Consider the following 20,557-nt stretch of genomic DNA (forward strand, 5'->3'; position numbering starts at 1 on the left):
TATAAAAGTTGATTAATGTACAAATTTATTCCTGAAGATTTTGATAGCAGTAGAATAATTTAGAATTGACCAACTGTATAGAATATTATAATTACAGAATTGACAACTTATGGTGAACGTTGTCAGATATGTAAACTCCAAAGAAGAGAATTTAGCTTCAGGACTATAGATGAGGCTTGATCACTCAGAGCATTTTGTAGCAGAGGTTTATTACAGTTAAAAGGGGATAGAAAAAAGTTTTCTTACATAGACATCACAAGTAGGTGGGGGAGGGGGTTGGGAGCGCCCTACTTGCTAGTCTCATCAAGGCCTTATATACATTTTCAATTGGTCACTAACAATAGAAAGGTCTTAGCAGATCCACTTCCATGACATACACTTTAAGATAACAGGATTAGAACTAACATAATTGTCTTCAGTTCAGTTCAGTTCAGTCGCTCAGTCGTGTCCATCTCTTTGCGACCCCATGAATAGCAGCACGCCAGGCCTCCCTGTCCATCACCATCTCCCGGAGTTCTAGACCCATTACCACAACAAACATTTTAAGATAAAATGATTATTCAGAAGGTTTTTCAGTTCAGTTCAGTTTATTCGGTCCTGTCTGACTCTTTGCGACCCCATGGACTGCAGCATGCCAGGCTTCCCTGTCTATCACCAACTCCTGGAGCTTGCTTAAATTCATATCCATCGAGTCGGTGATGCCATCCAACCATCTCATCCTCTGTTGTCCCCTTCTCCCCTTTGCCTTCAATTTTCCCAGCATCGGAGTCTTTTCCAATAAGTCAGTTCTTTGCATCAGGTGGCCAAAATATTGGAGCTTCAGCTTCAGCATCTGTCCTTCCAATGTATATTCAGGACTGATTTCTTTTAGGATGGAATGGTTGGATCTCCTTGCAGTTGAAGTGACTCTCAAGAGTCTTCTCCAACACCACAGTTCAAAAGCATCAATTCTCCGGCACTCAGCTTTCATTATGGTCCAACCCTCACATCCATACATGACTACTGGAAAAACCATACCTTAGGAGAAACATGTCCTTGAACAGGATACATTGTTGTTGTATAATCATTAGTACAGAGTTTAAGGAAAAACACACTTGAGCAAGATGAGTTGTTTTGTGGTGTAATTGTTAGCTCTGGGCTTAAAGAAAAAGAGAATGCCAGAAAAACATCTACTCATGTTTCATTGACTATGTTAAAGCCTTTGATCATGTGGATCACAACAAACTGTGGAAAATTCTTAAAAGAAATGAGAATACCAGACCACCTTACTGGCAGCCTGAGAAACCTCTATGCTAATCAAGAAACAACAGTTAGAACTGGACATGAAAAAATGAACTGGTTCAAAATTGGGAAAGGAGTATGTAAAAGCTGTAAACTATCACCCTGCTTATTTAACTTATATGCAGAGTACATCATGAGAAATGCTGGGCTGGATGAAGCACAAGCTAGAATCAAGATTGCTGGGAGAAATATCAATAATTTCAGGTATGCAGATGACACCACCCTTATGGCAGAAAGTGAAGAGGAGCTAAAAAGCCTCTTGATGAAGGTGAAAGAGGCTTAAAATTCAACATTCAAAAAATGAAGATCTTGGCATCTGGTCCCATCACTTCATGGCAAATTGATGGGGAAACAATGAAAACAGTTACAGATTGTATTCTCTTGGTCTCCAAAATCAATGCAGATGGTGACTGCAACCATGAAATTAAGACACTTGTGGCTTAGAAGGAAAGCAATGACAAACCTAGGCAGTGTAGTAAAAAGCAGAGACATTACTTTGGCAACAAAGGTCCACGTAGTTAAAGCTATGGTTTTTCCAGGAGTCATGTATGGTGTGAGAGTTGGATCATAAAGAAAGCTGAGCACCAAAGAATTGCTGTTTTTGAACTGTGGTGTTGGAGAAGGCTCTTGAGAGTTCCTTGGACTTCAAGGAGATCAAACGAGTCAATCCTAAAGGAGATCAATCCTGAATATTCATTGGAAGGACTGATGCTGAAGCTCCAATATTTTGGCCACCTGATACGAAGAGCCAACTCCTTAGAAAAGACTGTGGTTTGGGGAAAGATTGAACACAGGAGGAGAAGGGGATGACAGAGCACAAGATGATTAGGTGGCATCACTGACTCAATGGGCATGAGTTTGAGCAAATTCTGGGAGATGATAAAGGACAGGGAAGTGGGGCATGCAGCAGTCCATGGGGTCACAAAGTGTCAGAACGACGATAACAATGAAATAAGCACTTTCACTTTAATTGTGAGAGTAGCCATCAGTAATACAGTTATTTCCTTAAAAATAACTACGTGTGTATGTTCATATATGTATGTGTGTATATGCATGGATGTATACACAGAGAACATGGATGTGCTCTGAGAACTTGTGTACCACAAAGCACATTTAAATGTTAAGTATTTCATTTTTATCCATAACCTGAACAGAGTGCTGAACTTGACTAGCTTGAAGGAACCAGCAGGTTATGAGATACAGAAATAATAAAGGATCAGCTGTATGTACAAGGATAACAAAATGGCTAGCCAATTTAGTGCACTGATCATCTCAGGGAAATAACTGTAAATTTAGGAAGCTATGATAAAAGTGAAAAAGCATTCATGACAGTTATTTAATGGTCTGATTTCTGTCAAAGTGGCAGTCCTCTGGAGAAAGTCAAATCTAATATTCTGAGATAATATTGCTGAAATCAGCTTGTTCATTTGATATCTGAGTCCTTTTCATAAAAGTGTACCACAAAATATGTTTTTAAAATCTCTGCTTTTTAAGCTCTTTGATTGCTTGGTTGTCTGGCAAGTGGGAAGTATTTATACTTTCAATTTGTCAGTTTTTTACTATAATGAATTAGAATACTTGAAAATGAAGAAAAAGTCAAATCAGTTAGCTATTTTAATATTTATCCATGACTGAAATAAAGTGTTGTAAATATAGTTTTGATATTTACATCACCAAATTTATCTTTAAGAAAAGGTCAGAACCAAAAGAAAAAAGAAAAATGCTGTCAGTCCAATTGGAAGTTACTATTTAGTGCTAGCATATGCATAGACTTGTTACACATTTTGAAGGAGATTTTCTGAGAACACTGTTGATTTGGAGTTTATTAATATAATCAGACTCTGACATCCTTAATTTGGGATAAAGTAAGCAAACATAGTCTATTATTCTTCATCCTTTTCATCTTGCTTTGTTTTATATCTTCCTTGCTATGAAAATTATATAAATTATGCAACAGCTAAATATGTAATGATGGTAGGTCATTGCTTATCTAATGTGCATATAAATCACCTGGGGAATCTTGTTAGGCTTCAGATTCTGATTCAGAAGGGCTGGGGTGGTGGTGACGGTTTAGTCGCTCAGTTGAGTCTGACTCTGTGACTCCATGGACTGTAGCCTGCCAGGCTCCTCTGTCCATGGAATTTTCCAGACAAGAATACTGGAGTGGGCTGCCATTCTTTTCTCCAGGGGATCTTCCCCACCTAGGGATCGAGCCTGGGTCTCCTGCATTGTAGGCAGATTCTTTACCAACTGAGCCACCTAAGGAATCCTGCCCATGCTACTTGTCTGAAGACTGTGCACTGAATAATGAAGGATCTGTAGGGTCTATGGTTATTATATCATGTAGCATGGACACACACACACACACACACACACACGAGTCAGGTCTGAGGGTGAAGTTACACACTTCAATTTGGAAGGCATGCTGTGCTCCTCAAAGGCAGTGCATCCTCATGTCTGAGCCACACAAGGCCCTTTTTATTTATCAGTATATTCTTTACCTCATCTCTCCTCTTAATGCTTTAATTCTGAGGATCCCAGTGTCTAAGACTTCTGGTCTCTTAAGGGTTATCTTTCCTGATGTCCCCCAGGTGATCAGCATTTGCAGTATACAAAAACATTTCATTTTAGCTGAAAAGAATTGCATCTCACCACACAAAAGTGCTAACATATTTTCTTTATATACAGATGGGCTTGAAGTAGGCATCAAAGATTTGAAAAAGCGTAATGAAAAGCCTATTACATATGTACAATCAGAAACCATTTTACTAATTTTTAACCTCACTTCTACATTTCAGCCACTGTGGTTTGGCTCTAGGCCTCTGAGCTCTTGTATTGTTTTTATTTCAGTCAATCATGTAATCACAACCCTTCAGTGTTACCTTGGTTGTTCAGATGTTGTAGATGGGATGACAATCTTCTCATAGTGAAATTATTTATTTGTTCTTTTTCAAACAGTGAGTCAATAATGGAGTCAATTTTGGGACTCTGTATATCCAGTTTCTTCTTTCTGCTGTATGCACATGGCATTTTATTGAGGATTGGGTTACTGAATGAGAAGGATGAATTTGGATCTTTATTTGAGTTACAAAGAGTTCATAAAGTGAAGAAAGAATTAGATACCTACTAAAATAAAACTTAGTGTCAGTATTTATTGAGCATACAAAATGTACAAGGTATGATATAAATGCCACAATCTAAAAGTTAAAGTGCTAAAATATTATGTGGTTTATTTCCTGGATGGTACTCTTTGTGTCAGGGTACATAATCCATCTGATTTTCAGCTCACATCTAATGGATTCTTATAGTTTATAAGTGTTTTAAAATATAACTGAGTAAAAATGGTACATGTGTTTGGTTTTATTCTTAATCATACAAGTAGATTAAATTCTCTTAGTTCTTCAACAAATTTTTTTTTTTAATAACTTTCATCTGTAATTTAGTGTTAATGTCCTCCTTTAGAGTCCTTCTTTTAGTACCTGCTCTTCGAAGTGAACTGTCAAATTTCCAGTAAGCTGAAGGTGAAAAATTAATGAACCACTTAGTTCAGATATTTCAAAACTAATGCAAGTCTATTAGTCATACAATACAAAAAAATCAAAGATGTTGGTTTGTTCAATTACTGTTTAGGTTTCACTCATATTTAGCTTTTAAATGCATTGTTTCAGATGCTTAATATAACATTCTGGAGAAAAAAAAGGAATGCAGTTATTTAATTTTTATTAACTTAAAAATATATCTCAAAGATAATTTTATTTATATAAATATTGTTTGTATTTATATAAATACTGTTTGTAACCCGGAACAGTTAATTAGTGAGTTGATAGGAGTGGGTGGGTTTTGAAGGTTTTGAGAGTAATTAGCTTGCAAGAAAGCACTAATATATAACAAACATGGGATTAATCGAATTCTGATTAGCTTTCAGTTGTACCTCTGCTCCAATTTATAGACATTTCGAAAATCAGTAAGATAGAAACACTGAACTATTTTTCAAGGAATTGTTAATTCACTGTCCCTCCCTGCCTTCTTGCTTTTGTTTCCTTTTCCTTTCTTTCCTTTCCTTTCCTTACCCCATTAATTACTGAGCTCTTGTTATGATCCTAGGAATGTATTGGATATTGTGTGTTATAATGGGAAAGACTTGCTCCTTTTCTTTAAGGAGTTTAAAGGAGAAAATCAAAGTATTTTTGCATTGTGATCAGGTAATTAGAAATGCCAAGCACTGAAAAAAAAAAAAAAAGTGCAGATAAATCACATAGAGCTGAAGGTGTCAGAGGAAGTTTCTTATAGAAAATGAGTTAAGCTCTAAAGGAAGTGTATATTTCAGAGATGTTCAGACATGTGATACATGAGAGAAGCAAATAAAGTGGAAGAAATGGCTTAAGCGAAACATGGAGGATATAAATCACGGAATATGCAGGGGGACAGTTTAAGTATTAGTGTAAAATGTATGGAGAAGGATGGTAGGAAATAATGTTGGAAACATAAGGTCTGAGATTGTGAAGGGCCTTGAAGGAAGTTCAGTATTTGAATTGAAGAGAGATGAAATCACGCAACATTTTGAGAAGTTTCATTTTGTGTTGGCACCATGTTAGCACCTAACATCCATGAAAACTGCAAAAGAACAGATTGCACATTTGTTGCAAATACTGTCTCATTGTCCCTATACACTGGAAGTTTCAAAGGCAATAGCTAAGGGAGGAAATGCATGCTGGGAGAGCCAAAGTGAGATGGCTATATCAGGAGGACTTCCCAGCTGGCTTGCTGAGTGGGCCACACTGTCTGTGCCTTAGAGCACCAGCATGAAGCAACAGCGACTCGGGACAGCAGCTTCCTTGTGGTCTGAAAGTCCCCTTCAGTTGCCTTCAACTGGCTGCATGGCTGCTCACATCTTCTGTGTGAACCACGCAGGGCTTGATTCATGGGCATACAACTCACACTCAGAAAGATGCGCACTTGATTCAGCTCCCTGCTATTGCCATGTTGAAATCCTTCCTACTTTTTGATCGAGAGTTCCCACATTGTCATTTTGCTCTGATCTTGTGAATTATGTGTCCAGTCTTGGTACTTTGACATGAAAATGGTTAGGATGCAATGAACTACATTATAGTCAAAATGCATGGTCGTATAGCCATATAGAAAGGAGTACTAACTTATGAGACCAGCTTTGTGTTTATACAACAAAACTGAACCTAAGCTTAAATCTTACTACTTTTTCTTCAAAGCCATGACTTCTGTGGCTGCCACAGCTAAATATCTTTTAGCTTTGTGGTTTTCCTGATGATAAATTAAGGAAAGCCTTCCATAACATATTGTTGTCATTAATAATCTGCCTCCTGAAGCCTGGATACCAGTATTGTTGAGTTCTGCACCCCCTGTAGTCCTATCAAATTAAATTCTGAGAAAACCTGTGGCAATTATTTTCTCTAATAAAAGTTCTGAAAAATACAACTCTGTATTCATAAATGTTATTGGCTGCCTGGTAGTCATTCTGTTGTGTATTTCATTTTCTGAGTCAGTATAAATATATATATAAACTGAATAAAAGTGTATTTTTTTTGTTTTTTCCTTATGCAGAGTTTATTCTTTTCATTCTCTTTGTTCTGAATATTTGTGTAATTTTCTCTTGCTTGTGTTATCATAGTTGTTTCTCTCCTTATTTTCATTTAATTTTTATTTTTTCAAAGTTATAGATGAATATAAATAGAAATTTCTACAAAGCTTAGACACATTTATAAAAATGTGTCACCTTCTCTCATCCTTCCCTGTGTTTCTCTCTGCTTTCTCTATATCCCCAAAGCAAGCACTAAAATGCTTTCAACATTTTTGGTTGTTACCTATTTTTCATATTTATCTCACTGCCTCTCAAGAGTATGTTTAATAGTTGAATTCACTTTTCAGTTGTATCCATTATATTGACTTACCACTATGAAAGATAAAGATTTCATTTTCTTTCATAGGTTTCCATGTTCCCTCAACCCTGACATTTTCCCTTTGTTCTTTTTTCCTGAAGAATGATATTTATTTTTGTATTAAAAAGTCATTGTTTATATTTCTATGGGGCTTCCCAGGTGGCTCAGTAGCAAAGAATTTGATTGCCAGTGCAGGAGACACAAGGGATGCAGGTTCAATCCCTGGTCAGGAAGATTCTCTAGAGGAGGAGATGACAACCCACTCCAGTATTCTTATCTGGAAAATTCCATGGACAGAGGAGCCTGGCCATGGGGTCACAAAGAATGGGACATGACTGAAGCTACTACTTAGCGTGCACACATGCACACACCTGGAAGGAAGGATTCTGTGCACCAATGAGAACAAGACATCTGAAGGGTCTTAGCAATCATAACACCGTCCCATTTAAAGTATGAGAGACACCCTTCCCTGTGTCTGGTGTCTCCCTGTTCAGTGTCCCACTTACAGTCTCTACTGGAAGGAGGACCAGGCGCTGTTCATGTTGACTGAATGAGTGAGGGGTTCAGGAGGAGAGACTCCTTCACAATTAGAATTTGACCAATCCCTGCTCTTTTCAGCCCTTCCTTTACCCTCTTTTTAATAGGTAGCTGATATTTTCAATTCTCAAGTCTTTCTGGGTTCTATAATACAAACTGCATTGCTTTTCAGCTTCTTCACTCTGCTGGCTTATGTTTTGGTCTCCTTGGTCTGTCACATCCGTTTACACTCATCTGCTTTCCAGCTTTTAGCGTCTTACTGCTAGAGTGTCTCCTATTCTCTTTGCCCCTGTGGACTGATGCTTTCCTATCCCTTTGTTGTCATTTCAGTAGCAAATGGAAGTAAATGCCTGTTTACAATCTGCCATCATGAACTAGGTTACATAATGCTATTTGACTGAATTTTTATTATCAAATATCAGATCATTTTTAACAAGTAGACAGTATAAATAAGAAGTAAACAAACAAATGAGTTAAGAAAACTTACCACTAATACTTAGTATAGAAAACCTGCTCTTCAAGTGTCTTTAATTTCTGTTTGCTAAGGATTCTATTTTTCTCTTTTGAATACAGATGGAAGCTTTAGACAAAACCGATCAAACCTCACCTCTCTACTAGTGCAGCCCATCTCAGCATCTCTTGTTGCAAAACTCATCTCTTTGCCAAAGGATAGAACCAAAAATGGTGCCTGTAACCCTCTAGAACTTCCAAATAATGGTAAAGTACTTAATGTCTTTCTGTGTGTCTTATCGTTTTTATAAGGCCCATGATCATTTTTAATCTGTTTGATTGGCATGTTTAGGATTATTCTTTCTCAAAAAAACCAAAAACATTTATTTCTGTAGATATGAGCATTTATTTCTCTTCTCTGGCTTTTCAAAAGTAATTCTATAAAGACTGAGAGTTGACCAAGCTGAGAGATTAAAAAAAGAAGAAAAACATTTTGAACTGCAACTAAGAAAAGCAGCTTTACAAATAAAGCATTTTGTACATTCATGAAAATCTGCTTAACATAGCTTCTCAGTTTCAGCTTCAGCAGGCTTGTTGCCTGCCAAGATTCAGTGGATAGCAGTCAGCTATCTGGGGTATGAAGTCTTTTAGTAGAAAGCATTAAAGCCTAATTCCTGCAATTGACTAAAAAATCCCTCTGTCTTTATGCATCATTGCTGGAGAGATGCTTCTTATACTGCAGTGCAGTTTGCCAGGCCTTGTTGGACCACATAGGATAAAACTGAAGTAGTTAAGCTACCTGTGGTGGGATGAAAGTCATGGGCTGCATCTTATTTCTGCCTCCAGCCTCAGCATTAGACTACTAAAGGAGAGACTTTCTTTATATATTGTTAAATTTGTATCTAGTTGGCTGTGAAATTCAACTTGAGGGGTCCGTTTTTGTGTCCAGACCCAGAGGCTCAACTACCCATGTTTTATCTAATTTGTTTTCTCCTGACAACAAAAGCATAAAAAAATATGTTTTGAAAAAGTCTAAAAAATAATAATAATAAAAAAAAGACCCTGAATGCATTCTGAATTGCCCTTTCTTAGGGACAGGTTTTAAAAAATTTTGTAGAATGAGAACCCCTTAAACTGATTATTGATGGAACATAGTAGGAACTATAGAAAACAATGCTAAGACTATGTCCTCAAAATAGGAAAGAAGTTGTTCTTGAGAAGTTTTTTGTTTAGCTTTTTCTTTCTATGTTCTAGTCTTAGCCCCAAATTTTGAAAATGAGCTCTATTTGCTAAAATAGGTAATTAACACTATACTAATAATTTTCATGTAAGAAAAGCATCAGACATTGAAAAGATCAAACTTAAGTCCAGATTTAATTAACTGATTGATTGGTTTATTCAATAAACAGTCAGAGTCCCTCCTATCTTAATCTGTAGAAGGAGATCCTGATTGCCTCAAGTCTATCAGCTTATCACATCAACCATGTGGTTCAAGGATGATGCAAATTTGGCCAGAGACATGACTCAATCTCTGGACTTTGAGCAATGGCTAATTTTAATAGTAGAACAGAATAAGAAATCATATAGCTCTGGGATATTTTGGTCCTTTTGAGGACCTTAAAGGCATAATACCTGACAATGGAACCAAGGTGAGGAAGGGGTAGATGAATAATATAAAGAGAGAGAGAGAGTGAGAAACAGACTAACTCTTGTCCACATCATTTGATACCTAAATAAAGCCTTGTCTGAAGCCATAGCTACTGAATTAACCGTATATATGTTGATACATTCCCTTTTTAATAGTCAACTTATTTGTTTAATTTTCACTTATTTAGAAACAAAAGTCATGCAACTGATACTGTAAAACTTACACTAAACTAAAGAATATCTGCATGCATGAAACAGACTCAGCAAAGTATAGTGAAGAGGATGTTATTTATGTGGCAAGTCCTGTGAGAACTAAGAAGATTGTATAAGGGATAGAAAAACAAGCAGAAGAAAAATTTCTTGCCCAAATATAAACAGATTTTTTGCATTGACTAAATAATTAGATATTGATGCCATTTAATTTCCCACGACCTTATTTTCTGTAGGTCTTACTCACTGATTATATATTGTCAGTCTTTGTCCTTGAGAGTCAATCAATAGCTGGGAATTTGAATTTTCATATATCAATCTGAGCTTGTCATTAAAAACCATGACTGCAGTGAAAAAAAATTAGATGAGAAAGTATAAAATCCATTAGTATAATACAGAGTGGAAGGCTTAATGAATCATGTTAGAAGAAATATTTTAATATGTTTAAATTACTTTTGATAAATTGAAAAAAATGACTTACTATGATGCATAAAACTTAGTGTCATTAGTGTTAAATTTTCACCAAAGTAAATCTGGATTATGTATCTTCAGATCATATGTCTTCACACATACATTAACTATATATAACTCCTATTTCTCTATTCACAATTTCATATGTTCTTTGTTAAAAATATTTTTATCAAAAAATTTAATCTCTTCTGATAATGTTTATAATTTTTACATACTTAAAATGAATTTTAAATATCTATATTTCTATTTGTTAAAGAAAGTATGTACTATTATCATTTCTTGAACAGAGAAAAAGATGTACTGAAAATATTATCTATAAACTTTGGTGATTTTACAATTTTTTTGGCAAATAAATCAAATTAGCTCTTGAGGAGACATCCACTAACAAAAAATGTTAGTAAAAATAAGTCTAGCACTGATGTTTTTTAGATTTAAGACTAATCATCCTGTTCAGTGTAGCCTCAGTGCTGCTGTATGTGAAAGATCCAGGAGTACGTTGTACTATTCTGGTTAAAAAAAAAAAAAAAAGGTCTTGAGCTGTGTGTGTGTGCATGTGTATATATGTATGTGAAGTAGGCAATGGAGTAGTTTGGATGGGAATAGCTACCCACTCCAGTATTCTTACTTGGAAAATGCCCTGGACAGAGGAGCCTGGTGGGCTATAGTTCATGGGGTCACAAAGAATCAGACATGACCAAGAGACTAACACTTTCACTTTGGATGGGATATGGTGTGGCTTGGCTTTTAGAGACTTGTAAAAGAGAATTCCCCAGTAGAGCCGAAGTAAAAGAAAATTGAAAGCTTATTTTAGAGCAGAATGGGCTTTAATAACTTCTAGCCATCAATATGGAGGAAAATATCTAGAAGAACATGAGGAAAAATGCAATTTATTCAGACAACTCCTACAAAGCATTCATATAGGTATGATGGCCACTCTTAAAAATTCAGTGAGCTAGACTGCTGTAGGAAAGACTGATAGATCTTGTGACAGATGTAAGCTAGATGTTAGGAATCACTAAGCTATACTGGTGATACCCCAATTTTATGCCTCTTCAAGCTGCCAGTTGCACAGTGAACCTAGGAGTCTGAGCAGGCAGCTGACAACAGAGTAATCTATAGAACTAAAGATGAGCCTTCATGAGCTCCCAGTCTGAAGTCCTCAGATAAAAGGAAGAAAAAGGTTCAGAAATCACTTTGAAGGTCTGTTCATCAAGGGTCTTAAACAGAGTGAACATAGGTGGGAAACCTATTGTCCAAAGTCCACAGAAAGTACAGTCAATTCTCTGTTTCCCAGGGAGTACAGATTGGGTTTACAGAGGGTGACACAGATCTGTCATTTTGCAGAACTTCTCGAGTTTCCAGCTTTCCATCCTGACAGCTTTGATTTTAGGAAATGATTTAGCTTGGATCCAGTCTAGAGTTTTGTTTGGTTGTTTGCTGGGAAGACTTAAAGATAAGCTGAAATATACACTTTTAAGCAAAATTCCTTTAACAAGTATTTTCCAACTTTTGATGTTTCTCAGCAATTTTTATAGGTTCTTGCATTCTTATCACATGTCACTCAAGTACATGTCACTCCTTCCAAATTATGGAAGTTCCAACTAAAGTCTGTAGTTTATATATAAATCCATCAGAGCATAACCTACCTTTATATTTTAAAGATCATTTTTCATAATCCTTTTTTTTCACAATGGGTGACCATTGTTATTTATTATTCTAGAAACTGCCAGAGATTCCTGAATGCCTTTCTGGGTCTATATCATACCATTCCCTTCATGTGTCCACAGTTTCTCACCATTATCTTATTCAATATTATCCACTTATGTCTTGCAAGTTGTAAAGCCACAATATCCTCTAAAACTCCATGTAAGTGCCACCTCCTCTATGGAGTGCCCTTTGGAATTCTACTCCAGTTGGAATTACCCTGACTCTCTCTGCTATGCTTTAGGAAGTTATTAATGAATGCTATGTAGTATGGGGATATCATACTTTTCTGAGGAAGACATAAGCAATGTGAATTTTTGTTAGAATGTATTGTTTCTAGTTTATTTCTATATGGTTTCAATTCTTTCAGGTTTCCTTTATAATCCAGAACATAATCAATGTCCCATGAGAATGTAAAAACAGTGTGTACTATATAAATATCAGGTTTTAGACCAAGTATCTAAGGTCATTCAAATATTTAGTACCTTATTTTGAGCACTACAATCTCCCACAATATCAATTTATTTATTGTATCATGTAGTTCTATTAATTTTTGATTTATATATTTTGTAGTCATTTCTTAGGTGTTTATAAATTCAAATATATCAAATATTCCAGGTTGGCTAAAATGCTTATCAAATAAAGTTATCTTTATATCTAGAATGCAAGTCTTAAATTTGATTTGACCTGATACTAATTTAGCTACATTATCTTTTTAATTTTTTTTCAGTCAGTGTCTTTATGCTATATCATTTTATACTTTCAAACTTTTTGTGTCTTTCTTTTTTTAGTATGCCTTAAAAAAGCAAATAATTTGTATTTTATATGCAATCCAATCTTTTAACTGAAGCATCTAATCTATTATATTTAATGTGATTACTAACATATTTATGCTTATATTTTTCACCTTGATTGGGGTTTAAAATTATGTTTAATGGGAGAGCTGGTCAGAATATCCTAGCCCACCATATCGCAATGACTGGTTCCAAATTGGGAAAGGAGTATGTCAAGGCTATATACCCTGCTTATTTAAATTCTATGCAAAGTACATCATGAGAAACACTGGGCTGAATGAAACACAAGCTGGAATCAAGATTTCTGGGAGAAATATCAATAACTTCAGATATGCAGATAACACCACCCTTATGGCAAAAAGTGAAGAGAAACTAAAGAGCCTTTTTATGAAAGTGCAAGAGGAGAGTGAAAAAGCTGGCCTAAAACTCAACATTCAAAAAGCAAAGATTATAGCATCTTGTACCATCACTGCACAGCAAATAGTTGGGGAAACAATGGAAACACTGGCAGACTTTATTTTCTTGGGATCCAAAATCACTGCAGATGATGACTGCAACCATGAAATTATAAGATGCTTGCTCCTTGAAAGAAAAGCTATGACAAACCTAGACAGCATATTAAGAAGCAGAGATATTGCTTTGCTGACAAAGGTCCATCTAGTCAAAGTTATGTTTTTTCCAGTAGCAGTCATGTATGGATGTAAGAGTTGGACCATAATGAAAGCTGAGTGCCGAAGAATTGATGCTTTTGAACTGTGGTGTTGGAAAAGACTCTTGAGAATCCCTTCAACTGCAAGGAGATCAAACAAGTCCATCCTAAAGAAAATCAGCCCTGAATATTAATTGAAAGGACAGATATTGAAGCTGAAGCTCCAATACTTTGGCCACCTGATGCAAAGAACTGACTCATTAGAAAAGACCCTGATGCTGGGAAAGACTGAAGGCAGGAGGAGAAGGAGATTACAGAGAATGAGATGGTTTGATGGCATCACTGACGGGATGGACATGAGTGTGAACATGATCTGGGAGTTGGTGATGGACTTGGAAGCCTGGCATGCTGGAGTCCATGAGGTCACAAAAAGTCAGACATGACTGAGAGATTGAACTGAAATGAAACATGAAGTGGCAAAAAAAGAAAGTAGTTACAGGAACTGGCAGGTCTTTGAGCTTCAGGAGAGGCTGGTCTGTTGAAGCTGTGGATTTCATCTATGGAATACAGTCACTGCCAGCAAGTTACCAGTCAGAAAAGGTGATGGAAAATAATCTTTCTCTCATCTAGCCTGCTGATCATTTTTTGATGTCTTCCATTTGCTAAACTCAACTTGGAGCCAAGTGTAAAGGAACCGGGTAGATGTACTCTATAGAGGTTAGCCTCCTGGGTCAGAGATCTGGTTAAACGATGAACACAGATCTGGAAGGACAAATAGAAAATGTGCAGCACAGAGTATAATAGATGACTAGCCTGCTGACTAATATGATGACTTGTGACATGTAGACTGTTCAGGATGAAAGATGTATAAAAATATGTTGGTTTTCACTCAGATACAAAGAAGGTAAAAGATATTTTGTCCTGGTATTTCAGTTCAGTTCAATTGCTCAGCTGTGCCCAACTCTTTGCAACCCCATGGACTGCAGCATGCCAGGCCTCCCTGTCCATCACCAACTCCCAGAGTTTACCCAAACTCATGTCCATTAAATCAGTGATGCCATCCAACTATCTCATCCTCTGTCATCCCCTTCTCCTCCTCCCTTCAATCTTTCCCAGCATCAGGGTCTTTTCCAATGAGTCAGCTGTTCACATCAGGTGGCCAAAGTATTGGCGTTTCAGGTTCAACATCAGTTCTTCCAATGAACACTCAGGACTGATCTCCTTTAGGATGGACTGGTTGTATCTCCTTGCAGTTGAAGGGACTCTCAAGAGTCTTTTTCAATGCCATAGTTCAAAAGCATCATTTCTTCAGTGCTCAGCTTTCTTTATAGTCCAGCTCTCACATCCATACATGACTACTGGAAAAAACCATAGCCTTGACTAGACAGACCTTTGTTGGCAAAGTAATGTCTGTTTTTTAATAGGCTGACAGAGAAGCCTAGTGGGCTGCCGTCTATGGGGTCGCACAGAGTCGGACATGACTGAAGCAACTTAGCAGCAGCAGCAGCAGCAGCAGGTTGGTCATAACTTTCCTTTCAAGGAGTGTCTTTTAATTTCATGGCTGCAGTCACCATCTGCAGTGATTCTGGAGCCCCCCAAAATAAACTCTGCCACTGTTTCCACTATTTCCCCATCCATTTGCCATGAAGTGATGGGACCAGATGCCATGATCTTCGTTTTCTGGATGTTGAGCTTTAAGCCAACTTTTTCGCTCTCTTCTTTCACTTTCATCAAGATGCTTTTTAGCTCCTCTTCACTTTCTGCCATAAGGGTGGTGTCATCTGCATATCTGAGGTTATTGATATTTCTCCCGGCAATCTTGTCTCCAGCTTGTGCTTCATCCTGCCCAGCGTTTCTCGTGATGTACTCTGCATATAAGTTAAATAAGCAGGCTGACAATATACAGTGTTGACGTACTCCTTTCCCAATTTGGAACCAGTCTGTTGTTCCATGTCTAACTATCATCTGTTGTTCCAATTCTAACTATTGCTTCCTGAACTGCATACTGATTTCTCAAGAGGTTCCTGGTAATTTACATTCTTCAAAATATTTTCCAATTTAGATACTTTGCTAGTTAAAAGAAGAATATTTAATTAAACTTTAATTTTTTTCCAAATGCATACAAGCTCACAAGAATACATACATACATGGATTTTTCTGTGTCTATGTGTTCACTAAAGACATGGGTTAGCTACTATCACCTAAAATTGTGTGGTAAAAGAGATCAAGCAAATAGTTTCTGTTTAATATCTGTTTGCTAGTCTCACTTTTTCAGAACCAAATTTTTATATTACTAAAACATATTTTGGGAGTATTCATGCATATTTTTTCTTTTCAAAGATGATCTCTGTTATTACAATATGGTTACTATTTACTGAGTTAGAAAATAGATAAGCAAAAATATGCAAACATATTACATTCTATATTAGTCATTTTAGGCTTCCATAATAAGATACCACAGACTGAATGTATTAGACAACAGACATTTATTTTCTCACAGTTCTAGAGCTGAGAAGTCCCAACTCAAAGTGCAAGAGAATTAGGATTCTGGTCAGAGTTCTCTCCCTGGCTTATAGAGGACTTCCTTCTCCCTGAGTCCTCACATGGCCTTTCCTCTGGGTGCACACAGAGAGAGTAACAGATCTCTGATGTCTCTCCCTTTTCCTTTAAGACCACCAATCCAATCAGATTAGGGTACCATTCTTAAGATCTCTCTTAACTTCAATTTTCTTTTTAAAGTTTCTATTTCCTTCCTTTCCAATACAGCCAGATTGGAGTTCTGAGGGCTTCAGCATATGAATTTTAAGGGACACAACTTAATCTAGAACACTTTCCTAATATCCAATAATTATAACTATCAATACCTTCTATAAATTCATCTAGATTTATATATAAATATGTTATATAACCAAATGAGATCATACCTTACACTATGGAATTTATTTTGAAAATTAAATACCTCTACTTTATCATGATAGTAAATTTAATCTTTCTTAAAATACAGACTATATTAAGTTTTACTAATCACCCTAGTCTTTGTATAGTGGGTTTATCCAAACCAATGTCCAGTGTAGACCTAAAAATCATATTTCTTCTAATGCAGTATGATCCTCCTTTTCTTCTTTTTACACTTACTTTGTGAGACCAAGTCACTTGTTCTGCATGAGTCTTATCATCTTCATTCTGGGATGCTTCTTTGTGATTTGTATTCAACTAATTCTTCTAATTCCTGTAAACCTGAAATTAATTCTTAGGGCTTATAATAGAACACTCAGTGTGTTTTTTTAAAAAAATTAAGTACATTTTCTTGAGGCTGATATTTTTTTCAGTATCCAGGAGATGGTAAGGCAAGTCCAACTGATTCATGTGAGGTGAGTCATGAGGGACAGAATTGGGTCCTAAGACTGGAATTACCCCTTTGCATAAGCCTGCACTTACTGAAGGATCTATTGAAATTCATTTTCTGAGAAAATTTCAATATGGCAGGAAGAACATGGTGTTTGGGACAGGACCAATTATCAGTTTGTATATGTTAGTGTGGATTTTCTAGTTGCTTGGTGCCAATCCTTTTTGATTTGTCACTGTATACTATACCAATTGATAAACATTTAAAATAAGACTTTTAGTCTAGAACATATAATATCCAGTCACTTGTGTCAGTTCAAAAATACCCTTGACAACAGGAAAACCCCATGTAAAAAAATGGAACACCCACATGGGTCTGATGTATATTATGATTGTATATAATCCAGAAGCATTTTATACTCAGATAGTCAGAGAAGCAGTTGGTATTTAGGAAGAATTTTAGAAGATTACAAAGTCTCAGTCATCAAAACTGTGATTCTAGAGCAGATTCCATTTCTTGGGATGCAAGAAAATTAAAAAAATAATTCAGAGCCCAATCCAAGAAATTCTAAATTCTGGTAGCCAAGCACGAGACAAATATCTCACTAAAATTAGGAACTCCAGGAAGAACTTTATCTTGGAAACAAATGGTTAATCATTGCAGCTGGAACTCAAGAGTTAGCAGCAATTGTTAGTGCTTAAATCTCTAAATGATGTTGGAATTTTTCCTAGATACTGGGTAAGCTTACAGTGCAGGTGGAGATAAAGCTTTATGAGCTCTTTGGGAAGATGACTGAGAATCAGTTCATAACAACAACAAAAATGCAAGACAGAATTATCACTGGAATATAATTTCTGAAGCAGATAATTTTTCCTGCAACATGATTAAGTTAAGGACTGGAGAGAGGCAGCTGCTTTTATGTCTTTTAGCTCTGACATTCCTCACCCTATTTGAATACAAATGTTCTCTGAGTGGAACACATTTTTGTCATCTTGAAATCTTTTGAACTTCACATATCAAATGTAAAGCTGCCATCCAGCTATGGAATATGAAAGACAGAAAACATTTAGTAAATGTGAGCTGAAAATGTTATCTTAAAGTAGTAATGCATACACACATATATATGCTCTGACTTTTCATGTAAGAAACTGCATCTAAAGTTTCCCTAGGATTTTCTAATTTCAAAAGTATTTTTATTATTTTGAAATACATTCAAACTTACAGAAAAGTTGCAAGAATAGCCCACAAAAAAGTTCTTCCTCACCTACCTACAGGTAGTCTGCTGCTGCTGCTAAGTTGCTTCAGCTGTGTCCAACTCTTAGCAACCCCATGGATTGGAGCCTACCAGGCTCCTCCGTCCATGGGATTTTCCAGGCAAGAGTACTGGAGTGGTTTGCCATTTCCTTCTCCAACAGGTAGGCTACAGAATGATAAACAATTGCATTTGAATTCTCTCATGATGACATTCTCTCCTGCACTAACAGCAGTACCGCTGCAAACAGGAATTAAACTTTGATGCATTTCTACACACACTCCAAGGCCCCATTCAGTTTTTGCCAATTGTCCCAATAGTGTCCTAAATATCAAATAGATCTAAACTAGATTCATGTCTTGAAGTTACCAAGTCTCAAATTTCCTTCAGTCTGGAATAGTTTCTCCTTTTTCTTTTTTTCATTATTTTATCTCTTTTAAAGCTTAAGTGCCAGTTATCATCTTCAGAGTGTTCCCCAGTCTAGGTTTATCTGATGTTTCTTGTGAATAAGTCCAGGCTCTGAATCATTGGCAGTAATGGTATGGAAGTGAGACTGTTTTTCTCATAGCTCATATTAATTTATTCCATAAGTGATAAAGCTACCTTTAATCACTTGATTAAGGTGGTGCCCACTAGATCTCATCAAAATTACTCTTTATTCTTTTTTTAAAGTAATCAATAAGCATTTGAAATCACACAAATATCTTACCCCCAACATTTCTACCTTTGTCTACTAGTTTCAATGTTCATTGATGTTTCCTGCCCAACTAGTCATTGCCAACATGCTAAGGGTAACCTTCTAAGTCCACATTCCTTCCACTCTTATCAGGTGGCATTCTCCTTTAAAGAAGAGCTTTCTTGGTACTTCCCTGACAGTCCAAGGGTTAAGATTCCAACACCCCAACTGATATAGGCAGGACTTCCTAATCCAAATATTTTTTAGTTTTTTTTTTTCTGTTTAATATTACATTTTATTTAATTCAAGGTACCCAAAATATTATCTCTCTATTGCCATCAGTATGCATGCTTAGTAAAGAAATAATTTATTCTTTTTTTCTTTCTAAGACTTCAAAGTCCAGTGTGTATTTTACATTTATAGCACAATTCAATTAAAACTACATAAATTTTTTTTAAAAAATAGATTTTATGCTTTTAATGGATTGTCTTTTATGGATAAATGGATTGTATTTTATGGATAAAGATCTTTCTGAATTAAGCCACTGGTCATTAGGTCAAACAATTTTAGCTTTTAAACATTTTCATTTAAATCTTACATTCAGAAAACAACACAAATTATAAGTACATAGCCCAATTACTTTTCACAGTTGAACCCACTCATGTAACTCATGTATCTAAATCACCTATGGCGTCTTCAGTATTTTTTCATCTGTTTTCTTTGCTTCATTATATGATCTTGCCTTTTCCATGTTTCCTAATTTTTTTTCATGAAAAGAATTTTATTTTAATATAGGAGTGTGTACATGTAAATCCCAAACATCCAATCTATCTCTCCCTCCACAATCCCCCTGGTAACCATAAGCTCATTTTCTGTCTAAATCTATTTGTGTTTTGTAAATAAGTTCACTCTATTATTATTATTATTATTATTAGATACCACATATAAGCAATAGCATATATGTCTATCTCTGTCTGGCTTACTTCACTTAGTATGATACTCTTTAGGTCTATCTAGCTACAAATGGCATTATTTCATTTTTTTTTAATGGCTGAATATTCTGTTGTAAATATGTACCATATCATCTTTATCCATGCATCAGTTAGTGGACATCTAGGTTGCTTCCATGACTCGGATGTTGTACATAGCTCTATAATGAACATTAGGGTGCATAGTATCCTTTTGAATCATGTATTTCTCCAGATACATGCCCAGGAAAGTGATTGCAAGATCATGTGGTGGTGTATTTTTATTTATTTATTTTATTTTACTTTATAATACTGTATTGGTTTTCCATACATCAACATGAATCCACCATCGGTGTACATGAATTCCCAATCCTGAACCCCACTCCCACCTCCCTCCCTATACCATCTCTCTGGGTCATCTTAGTGCAACAGCCCCAAGCATCCTGTATCCTGCATCGAACCTAGACTGGCGATTTGTTTCTTACATGATATTATACATGTTTCAATGCCATTCTCCCAAATCATCCAACCCTCTCCCTCTCCCACAGAGTCCAAAAGTCTGTTCTATACATCTGTGTCTTTTTTGCTGTCTCACATACAGGGTTATCATTACCATCTTTCTAAATTCCATATGTATGTGTTAATATAATATATTGGTAT

At 36.1% G+C, this 20,557-nt stretch overlaps 1 protein-coding gene across 2 annotated transcripts in view; it reads left to right on the forward strand.

Annotated features, from left to right (window-relative positions):
- Positions 1-20,557, forward strand: part of NAALADL2 (N-acetylated alpha-linked acidic dipeptidase like 2) — a 1,592,461-nt gene that overhangs the window by 1,090,546 nt on the left and 481,358 nt on the right. For both annotated transcript variants that reach the window (XM_040249092.1, XM_040249084.1), the window contains one exon: positions 8,304-8,447. In XM_040249092.1, coding sequence (XP_040105026.1) covers positions 8,304-8,447 — 144 coding nt within the window. The remainder of the gene's footprint in view (positions 1-8,303; positions 8,448-20,557) is intronic.

This window comes from Oryx dammah, unplaced genomic scaffold, assembly GCF_014754425.2.
Source record: "Oryx dammah isolate SB20612 unplaced genomic scaffold, SCBI_Odam_1.1 HiC_scaffold_2, whole genome shotgun sequence".
NCBI classification, from domain to species: Eukaryota; Metazoa; Chordata; class Mammalia; order Artiodactyla; family Bovidae; genus Oryx; species Oryx dammah.